Source organism: Macrobrachium rosenbergii, chromosome 56, assembly GCF_040412425.1.
Source record: "Macrobrachium rosenbergii isolate ZJJX-2024 chromosome 56, ASM4041242v1, whole genome shotgun sequence".
Taxonomy (NCBI): Eukaryota; Metazoa; Arthropoda; class Malacostraca; order Decapoda; family Palaemonidae; genus Macrobrachium; species Macrobrachium rosenbergii.
In genome coordinates this window covers 59837920-59848862 of record NC_089796.1, presented here as the reverse complement: position 1 = coordinate 59848862, position 10943 = coordinate 59837920, and the positions used below count along the sequence as shown (strand labels likewise).

Genomic DNA, 10943 nt, shown 5'->3' with positions numbered 1-10943 from the left:
TGTGGCATTGTCAAGAATTACATTACACAAAAGAAATCACAGATTATTCAAACGAAGTGCCAGAACCGCAAATCTTACACACTAGGCCTTTCATAGGCTAACATGCAATAGATATCAGGGAGGGTCCAAAGGATGCACAGTACAGGGTGCAATGAGCGAGACTGTTGCACTGTTGATAGTCTTTATCTCAACCGGATATCGAGTAAACTGACTGTGAATTCACGTAAGTAAAATATCAGGACACTGTCTTACATAATAATTACAATTAAACAAAAGTACACGAATAAAACTAAAAATGTGTCACTATTGATCACAATTCCACCACAATCAAAATCATAGGAATCTCTGAGGGAGAGGAATAGGAATATGGTTACAGGAATTATGAGAACAGGTATATAAGCACAGGTAGGATAGTTGAGGGGCCGACAAACAACTTCCGATCACATTACCTTAGGTTCATGGACAAGACGTGAGATTCGTAGAGCCAGGTTTCTGCTGTAGGGCATCAGCGGAAGCGTTGTCACTCAAGGCTGGTTCCACACCAGAGGGAAAGTGGAGGCAAAATATAGGGCGCTTGGTGAGATTAGTAGGCATCAGGGCAAGAGGTGGGTAGCTGGATATGGCATCTTCAGCCGAAAGTCAGAGGAACTACTTCCAAGTGGAGGACTCCAGTGTGATCTCTTGGTGACTTCTGGACAGGGGACATCGTCAGCTAAATCAGCGAATTGACGTCTTGTGGAGGTGGTTGCAGAAGGAGTCCAAGAGAGTAGGCTAGTGGAGTAGTGTAAGGTCAACTAGCGGCGATGTGTATGTGTGTGTGTGTGTGGTGCCAGGAGGGTGACGTCGTAGAGTGGCATTGTAGAGGTAACTAGCATGGGGTATACTAGCAGTGTGTCTTCTGAAGAAGGCTGAGAAGAATGTCTACAAGCAGGGAGACACCTGAAGGGGGACTAGCACAGGTTACCCTAGCATTGTGACTTCTGAAGAGGGACTAGCCAAGAATGGTTTGTCGGGGCCAGCATATATACCACAGTCCACCAGCGACAGTTGTATTTTGACACTTCTGACAGCCTCTTCTTAATAGGTCCTCCATTTTCCTCCTCGCAGGGCGTGTCGTTAATCCGGCCAGGTACCTAGAAAGGTCACTGTATGGCAGCCAGATAAAGGTTTGAGAGAAGGTGAAAGTGGGGTGACAATTAGATGGGAGAGTTGAGGGATTTGTAGGCAAGGATGCAGGTGTTAGTAGGCGGAGCTGCAGGCGTGGTCAGGGTCAAGAGAAGGGTGACCCTGATGGCAGAAGCGAGGTAGTTGGGAAGGAGGGGAACTCAGAAAAAATGTGAAGGTGTGCATGGCCAGAATTGAGAACAATGGTAACAATAAGAGGAACTCTCAAAGGGCAAGTATGTTACTTGTAAGCCAGCTATAAAAATGTCACCTTAGGGGCACATTACGAGGGTCAGGTCAGATCAGTAATGACTCGGCATAGGGTGCTGCACTTAGTTTCTCATCAGACACCTGCACCGGCTTAACTAGGCCTGGGAAAACATGGGAACGCTTGGTGTGAAAACATCAAAACAAACAGTACTTCTTTTGAAATGTATGTTAATTCATATAGGGAAACAAAATAATTTACTTTAGCTTATAAGCGAAAACCAAAGAGGAAAATCACAACAAACGGCAAAGACGTTTAGAATGAATATATATATATATATATATATATATATATATATATATATATATATATATATATATATATATATATATAAATATATATATATATATATATATGTATATATTATATATATATATATCTTTTGAAGATTCACACTGAATATGGGAGATAAAAGAAAGATATCTTAAAGAAGGAAGAGTGGAAGGGGTTAGCATAAATTTGAAAGTGCTTTTGGAATAACTGTAGAGGTTGTAAGGAGGGCACTTATGAGGTTGATGGCATTTCAAGACACGCTGCAGGACAGGGCTGAACAAAGTGTGTAATGTACGTCTTCATGAGGGAAAGGCTCCAGAGAAATTTGCGAGGGGAATAATTGTTCCTCTGTATGAAGATAAAGGTGACAGATGAATGTACGAAATAAAGCGGCATAACAATAATTAGAATAATGGTGGCATTGTGTTTGAAAAAGACAGACGACAGAGATATGTAGTCTTTGAAAAGGAAAGGTGTGTGTGTGTGTGTGTGTGTGTATGGATCAGGTGTTCGTTATTAAACAGTTATGTGAGAAGTATCAGAGCAAATGAAAAAAACTTTATGCAGGGTACATGGGCCAAGAAAGAGCTTATGACTGAATGAACAGACGTAAAGCAGAGTGTACCGATGATGAACAGTGTAAAGATAACGTGAGAGCAACTTTAATATCTTATTATAACAGAGAAGCCGGTATGAGAATGTATACAGAGTGACTGTTCTTGTAGGTGTGAGATAAGTGTGCGTTGTGCCTTGGTAACTATACAATATCTTTGTGAAGTGAGTGAGACAAGAAGTCGAAGAAGGTGATCTGATATAGAAGCAAAGTTTCAGGATAAGAAAATGGTTGAGAACAGAGTGCGAGATGGAAGATATCTGCATACACATTATTCGTGTTGACTGGCTATATTCAAGAAAAGCTACATAAACTAGTGAAAAGGTATGAAACTTGATAAAATAAAAAAAAAAAACAAATCATAAAATAAAAATGAACGTGAGGAGTAATGTTATAAGGATACGTCGAAAACAGGAGGATGTAGTATTGAATATTAAAATGGATATGGGGAAACAACAGAAACCGTTGATTTGTGCAGATGCTGGCGGGTTTACGTGACACATGACGTTACGATGACATAAGAGATATTTTCCCAACTCTCTCAGGAGAACAGCTGAATGTACGAAGGGAATGTTGGGCCAACTCTCCTTTAATGCAACGAAGTAGGTGTGGTAAATAGAATGAAAAACCAAAAAAATTAAAGTGGTTGAAAAACTTATTTGCATATTATATATGAAGTGCAAAGGACTGAAAGGATGAGAAATGTCGTAGCATGAAGAAGTGGTAAAAAGGTTAGCCAGGATGAAGTGATGGATCAGTGTTTTGGATCGTCTGGTCTTGTGGAGAGAACGGAGGGCAATACGTTGGAGTAATGATAGCGCTGGGTGAAAAGAGGAGAGGAAGACCAAGGAATTACTGGATAGATGGAACTGTAAAGCTAGCGGGATGGAAGGACCTCAATATCTTGAAAGCGAGACGGTATGTGTTACATGCGGACATGAATGGGACAGTGTTTGTAGTTGGATTTAATGTACTGTTAATAAAATTTCTCTGAAGGTTGATGAAATGTTTAGTGTAGTGAAATTTGTTTTAGTATAAGGAGTTCATCATCGATAATATATAAATATATATATATATATATATATATATATATATATTAGATATATGTATACATACATATAATGTATGTATATACTGTATATACATGTGGGTGCGTGTGCTTATGTATGTCTGCAAATACAATAGGCCAATGAACTTATAAAGCCTTTTACTTACAATAAGGTTTTGCAAAAACACAAAAATAAATAATACAGGGTTTGCATTTCTGACGATGTTGATGTCAGCTGCATTACGTAACCGCATACATTTTTTCATTTAGGTACAAGTCAGTTGTACGTGACATCCATGAATTAAATATGCAACACTTGTCGCAATTAAACCAATTACCAGGATCGCCCGTCAACTTGCCCGAGAGGCTCCTGCCGAAATACGGCCAAAGAGAAAGAGAGAGAGAGAGAGAGAGAGAGAGAGAGAGAGAGAGAGAGAGAGAGAGAGAGAGAGAGAGGATAAAAAAAAATGTTTTATTCTCGGGGCCTAGAAGACAATCGCTCCATTACTGTACCTTTTTTTAGTTACTGTTTCTTTTTGGCCTTTGCGGGGATAAACAGAGGAGACTGCAACTAGAATAACTAATGTTTTAGTATAAATAATTCTTGTGACATATGTATAAGATTATGATGTCATAATACTACAATATCTTGAAAATGGGTCTCCCGTAAATTTATAATGTATTTCATAAGTGAATAAATATATTTGGGAGTCCCACAAGCCTTAGCTTTGTTTACCTTCCTTATTTAAATGAGTTATTCTGCATCAGCAACCACCTTTTAAAATCAGGGACCTTTGTTGTTGCATTGTTAGTTTCGCAACGTGCACTAAATTACAACCTTCACTCAACAACCATCAGGCTAAAAGTATGGAAAAAAAACCGCAACCCTACAGAAAGAAAACTTCAGATAAATTCCAACCCTGAAGTAAAAATGAAAAATTATGGATATAAACCAGAAGTAAACAGTAACCATAATGCCTCAACACCAAATTAAACAACACAAAAATACGTTTACAAACTACAAATTTACACTGGAGAAACAACCCTCTGGCAAACACATATCCACCAGTCTCATTCATTCACTAAACAATGCATAAGCAAATTACAGCTTTCAACAACACTTCTTGAAATAAATCACAAACTTTCAGTAAACATAAGCATAAAGAAATTAAATTCGCCTTTCTCCAATATCCGAAGCCCCCACAACCAATAACCAAAACAAGGCGTAAACAATCTGCAAAAAGAACACAACAAAAAACAATCATTCATCACCGAACTGTACAAACAACTATTCAGCACGTTACCGACTTTACAGAAAGCAAGGACGAAAAAACATTCCCAGCAGAATATATTTCCTCAAATGAGGCTCTTCATCTCCCAGCCAAGTCCACTAACGATGAGAATCCCTTATGTTTTCAAATGTTCTCCGTTAAATTATCTCTCGAAGTGATTCCTTCACTGTGTTATCTTAATGGCCCTATGAAAATAATTTATGCCAACACAATTATTTAAAAGATTATAAGAAAATACAAAAGACGCGTGGGCGAGGATAAACGACACGTATCACATGTGAACCTACAGGGAGCTGAAGAGAACCGACCACTTGGCTCTGAATCGAGTACTAGGGCCAGCTGGAGAGAGAGAGAGAGAGAGAGAGAGAGAGAGAGAGAGAGAGAGAGAGAGAGAGAGAGAGAGAGAGAGAGAGAGAGACTTGGGGGGGGGAGCTAAACCTATGGTCCAACCTCTAAAACTAAAGTTTCTAAAATGATAATAATGATCCTGCATGTCATCAATATGTAAAATGATAGAGTTGAAGTGTCTAATAATATCACCAATCCATACAATATCTAAAAGAACACAAAAAGAAAAAAAAACTAAAAGTCCAAATTAAGAGAAATGATAACTATAATTTCGGCAGTCCGTAAATTGTCAGAAAATTTGACTGAATCTAGAAACATCGCCCCTTCAGTGTTACCGAACCGTAAAATCACCGAAAAAATACGGAGCTAAATTTGGAATGTTTCTCCCTTCAAGGTCACCGGTCCGTATAACAAAAAAAAAGGGGGTCTACATTTAGGAAATTCATGACTTTAATGTCACAGAACCGTCAAATCTATGGAAGAAAAAAAAAAAAAGGGGGTGAAAACGACATTAGAAAGGCCATCAGTAAGCACTTACCTATTAGCGATTAGCAGTCATTTTTAATGATGTGCTTTCCCTAGTCCTTCGACACCGCCGTTCATAATTCACCTGCTCCGGAATAGCTGGGAGATACGATCTTTGCGTTTCATCCTCTGAAAATACGAGAGGAATTTCAGGGACATGCGTAAGACTAAGGACATATTCAAAATTCAACGAAAGAAAAATAAAACCTTAAAAAAAAATCGTTCTCGGTTTTAGTGAGTCAGAGATGAAGGTCGCGGATTAGAAGTACACAAGCTCGTAAATTTTCGTTTATCAAACGCTCTCCTTTTAAACATTTTATCTAATTTTAAGTGGCAGACACGGACGATAATTTAGAGCGCAATGGAAGGCAGAGAGAGAGAGAGAGAGAGAGAGAGAGAGAGAGAGAGAGAGAGAGAGAGAGAGAGAGAGAGAGAGAGAGCATCTGTGATAAATTTCCCAATTTCAAAAGTCTGAGTTTAACACCAAATTAAAATCTAGAGGAAGTAAAAAGCATCACCTGGGAAACAAACAGGGGAGGAAAAGCTATTAATTTTGTTTTTTATGCATAGGGTAGTAAAACTGTCTTACTCAATGGCCAAAAAAATAGTATACAATCACGCATATATATGTATGTATATATATATATATATATGTATATATATATATATATATATATATATATAATATATATATATATATATATATATATATATATATATATATATTATATTATATATATATAACATATATATATATATAATATATATATATATATATATATATATATATATATATATATATATATATATATATATATATATATATATATATATATATATATATATCTGTCGCCCAGTCGAAAGGAAATTTCATGGCTTACCTGTTACCACAAAATCGAGAAGTCCCATCTGTTGGTAGCTTGAATAGTGATCGCATCAAAAAGGCTACTGCATATCTGTACCTACTCACCCTGCATTCTCTCTCTCTCTTTCTCAGGTCTACAGTGATACAAGCTTTACCCACAATAATTTATTTGACAAAATCTAACATAACTAGATTGCAAGAAATAAGAGATGACATAAAATGGAATACTAAAGTTCCCCAAAAGATCAATCATATTAGTCTATCATATTCAACTAATTATTGACTTTACACTGTAACTCACAATAAGTCAAAATAAGTCAAAGTCCAGTACATTCCCAATGAGTACATCTTCAACCTCTTTCTCAGCGAAACATGTGAATACGTCAAATAAATCACTTATTAACCAAAATGCACAAAAATAAAGATATGGGAATTCCTCCCATGTTACTTATAAAGTACACACAATGCTTGACATAAAAGAAATTGTATAAATGAAAAAAGCAATCTACAGTTCGGGAAATTAAACGTGGTTCCTACCTCCAAACAGCAATGTTCACGGTCTTAATCGACAGATCTCGAACCAGAGTCTTCCTTGAAGACTTTTAATGACGTTCAGTGTTGGTCTTCGAATTATAATTATATTAATGATTTTTTCCATAACTAATTCCTTCACACCCTGGGACTCCACCCAAAAGAAACGTACATACACACGCTCACACCAGAACTTGGACATTTCTGGCGAAAGTGCTCACGAAGTCATGTGGCAAGTTCCCACATCTTGAGAATACCTGACGCAACAGTTCCACTTACTTAGGAAATGCGTCAGATAACAGCTAAACATCCTCTCAAGGGTTTTCGGAAAGTTTTTCCACCACACTTGTTGATTAAACACTTATTGTGTATTGTAATTCATAAAATACTTGTGACCCATAAGCTTTTCATATATATATATATATATATATATATATATATATATATATATATATATATATATATATATATATATATATATATATATATATATACCAGTGTTGTATGTATAAGATATATAATATCTAACACCCTATTATTCTAAATTAAAACTATTATTGCATCACTGAAAGACTGAATGCCAATTATTTGACAGATAACCGGTGAATCATAAATAGGTGACACTTAAAAAGTGAATACATTTTGCTTTTTAAATGCAGGATTCCGAATAATTTCAAGCACTGGGAATTTAAAATGATGAGGAAAAACTTGTAACTGCTACAGGTGATAAACAGTTTGATTACCTTCAGGTTTCACCTAATTTTTGTCAATTACTAGAATGGATGTCTGTCATGAAGTCATCAGAATAATAATAATAATAATAATAATAATAATAATAATAATAATAATAATAATAATGAAACAGGATATAAAGACTTGGTTTATGGTTTTTCAGGCTTCATTACTTTGAGGGCTTCTCTTGTTTCCTGCCTTTACCAGAACATGAGTTTTCTTTGTATGCCAATAATAATAATAATAATAATAATAATAATAATAATAATAAATGGGAGCCATGGCAGAGTGGTTTAGCTCATCGATGGACTGGTTCAGCAACATTGGGGCTGGTCGGTCGTTGGATGGGTGACTGCTTTCCTCGGCATTGATTCCTTGGGAAAGGATCTTTACCATAATTTCCTCAGTCGACTCAGCAGTAAATGAGTACCTATTCCCAATGGGGTAGGGTCCAGCTATGAGTTAAATAGCAAAACTCAGCAATGATGGAAAGAAATGAAAGAATAAACTACAATGACGTAAATGGAACCTCTGGCAACAGAGGAGCTTCGTCCGGCAGCCAGGTATACAACCCAATCGACGGGGAGGACGGTCAGGTACTTGGAAGTCGTCATCCAGCAACTGACCACCACAACTACAGCAACCAGCAACCAGAGACTGGAGCTACAGAGGCAATCAGAAGAAGAAATGGACAAGAGAAGAAAATAAGGAAATATGGAGATGCTACATCAGAAGCAATCTGACAGAAAGAGGATACAGAAGAAGACTGGTCAACATCTGGAATGAGAGAAATAACACCCCTCAAACAAAACAGAGGCTGGCGGACCAAGCAAGGAACATAAAAAAAAAGAACTGGCTCTCCACAACAGAAAGAGAGGAACTGGAAAGAGAAATAACACCCAGCAACGAAGGACAAGAAAACGAACTAAGAGATGATCACACAGAAAACGACAGGAATGATGAGATACCAAACAACGACACACGAGAAAACACCAAAGATGTAACAGAAAGGTCTGAATGATTGGAAAAGATCAGACAATGGATGGAGCCAGATACAGAAAGAACAAAGATCCCCTCCATGAAAGCCTACAACACAAAGAAACTAAGAGAAAAAACAAGTGAAGTTAATGAAATAATGAGACTAATCCACACCACCAGTATTGCAGAAACAAATAATCTGGCATATGCAGGAGCAAGACTAGTAGTAGAACTTATGGGGATACAAACACCAACACCACCATCGCAACCAAGCCAACAGAAACCAAAACAGCAACCGCCTTGGAAAAGGCACCTGGAAAAACAAATCATTGCAATGAGATCTTACTTGAGTAAGCTGAAAAAGATGGCAGAAAAGAGGCTAAGAAGCAAGTAAACAAGAGAGGAACTGAATGATAAATACAAAGTACGGGAGAAGAGGCTAAACAACACAATAGAAGATATAAAACAGAGGCTTAAAACCAAAGCACATAAGATCCAACGGTACATGAACCGGAATAAAGGATACCAACAAAACAAACTCTTCGGAACCAACCAGAAAAGACTATACAGCCAACTAAGAGGGGAAGACAACCACCAGGAAATTCCTGAAGCCGAACCAAGTAAGAGACTCTGGGAAAACATATGGAGCAATCTGGTATTGCACAACAAACATGCAACATGGCTCCAGGAAATCAAGGCAGAAGAAATGGGGGGAATAAAACAAAGATTCACTGAGATCCCGACAGACACAGTCAGACACCAACTAAAGAAAATGCCCAACTGGAAAGCCCCAGGTCCCATTGAAGTCCATGGATACTGGCCCTACACCCACGAATAGCAGAACTCCAGCGTTATATCACAAACCACCACGCGCCCACATGGATGACCACAGGGAGAGCATCATTAGTACAGAAAAACAAGAACAAGGGAAATATAGCAAGTAACTACAGGCCTATCACCTGCCTACCAATTATGTGGAAGTTGCTAACAGGTACCATCAGTGAAAGGCTATACAACCACCTAGAGGACACAAACACCATCCCCCACCAACAGAAAGGCCACAGAAGGATGGGTAGGGGCACAAAAGACCAGCTCCTAACAGACAAAATGGTAATGAAGAATAGTAAGAGAAGGAGAACCAACCTAAGCATGGCATGGATTGACTACAAGAAAGCCTTCGACATGATACTGCACACGTGGCTAACAGAATGCCTGAAAAGATATGGGGCAGAGGAAAACACCATCAGCTTCCTTAAAAATACAATGTGCAACTGGAATACAGTACTTACAAGCTCTGGGATAAGACCAGCAGAGGTTAACATCAGGAGAAGGGTCTTTCAAGGCGACTCACTGTCCCCACTACTCTTCATAGTAGCCATGATTCCCATGACAAAATTACTGCAGAAGATGGATGCTGGGCACCAACTCAAGAAAGGAGGCAACAGAGTTAACCATCTGATGTTCATGGAAGACTTCAAGCTGTATGGTAAGAGCATCATGGAAATATATACCCTAATCCAGACTGTAAGGATTGTATCTCGGGACATCAGGATGGAGTTTGGAATAGAAAAATGTGCCTTGGTCAACATACAAAAAGGCAAAGTAACAAAGACTGAAGGGATAAACCAACCAGACGGGAATAGCATCAAACACATAGATGAGACAGGATACAAATACCTGGGAATAATGGAAGGAGAGGATATGAAACACCAAGGGATGAAGGACACAATCAGGAAAGAATATATATACAGAGACTTAATGCAATACTCAAGTCAAAACTCAATGACAGAAACATGACGAAAGCCATAAACACATGGGCAGTACCAGTAATCAGATACAGCGCAGGAGCAGTGGAGTGAATGAAGGCTGAACTCCGCAGCATAGACCAGAAAACTAGAAAACACATGACAATAAACAAAGCACTACACCAAAGAGCAAATACAGACAGACTATACATAACACAAAAGGAAGTGGGGAGAGGGCTACTAAGAATAGAGGACTGCGTCAACATCGAGAGTAGAGCACTGGGGCAATATCTGAAAAAACCAGTGAAGACGAGTGGCTAAGGAGTGCATGGGAAGAAAGACTGACAAAAGTAGACAAAGACCCAGAAATATGCAGAGACAGGAGAATGAAAAACAGAACAGAGGAATGGCACAACAAACCAATGCATGGACAATACATGAGACAGACAAAAGAACTGGCCAGCGATGAAACATGGCAATGGCTATAGAGGGGAGAACTCAAGAAGGAAACAGAAGGAATGCTAACAGCGGCACAGGATCAGGCCCTAAGAACCAGACATG

General features: G+C 38.2%; 2 protein-coding genes across 4 annotated transcripts in view; one reads left to right on the top strand and one right to left on the bottom strand.

The window, feature by feature from the left end:
* LOC136836675 (ankyrin-3-like) overlaps window positions 1-10943 on the bottom strand; it is a 264679-nt gene that overhangs the window by 226836 nt on the left and 26900 nt on the right. The window contains exons 7-8 of one of the 2 annotated variants that reach the window (XM_067101150.1): window positions 5545-5660; window positions 997-1133 (exon numbers count right to left, since the gene is read on the bottom strand). In XM_067101150.1, coding sequence (XP_066957251.1) covers window positions 5613-5660 — 48 coding nt within the window. In that variant the 3' untranslated portion in view covers window positions 997-1133; window positions 5545-5612. Of the gene's footprint in view, window positions 1-996; window positions 1134-5544; window positions 5661-10943 lie in introns of those variants that run through there. The other variant, XM_067101149.1, reaches the window with a different exon arrangement.
* The window catches only part of LOC136836679 (ras-related and estrogen-regulated growth inhibitor), a 137912-nt gene that overhangs the window by 114023 nt on the left and 12946 nt on the right, over window positions 1-10943 (top strand). The gene's annotated exons all lie outside the window — the stretch shown is intronic.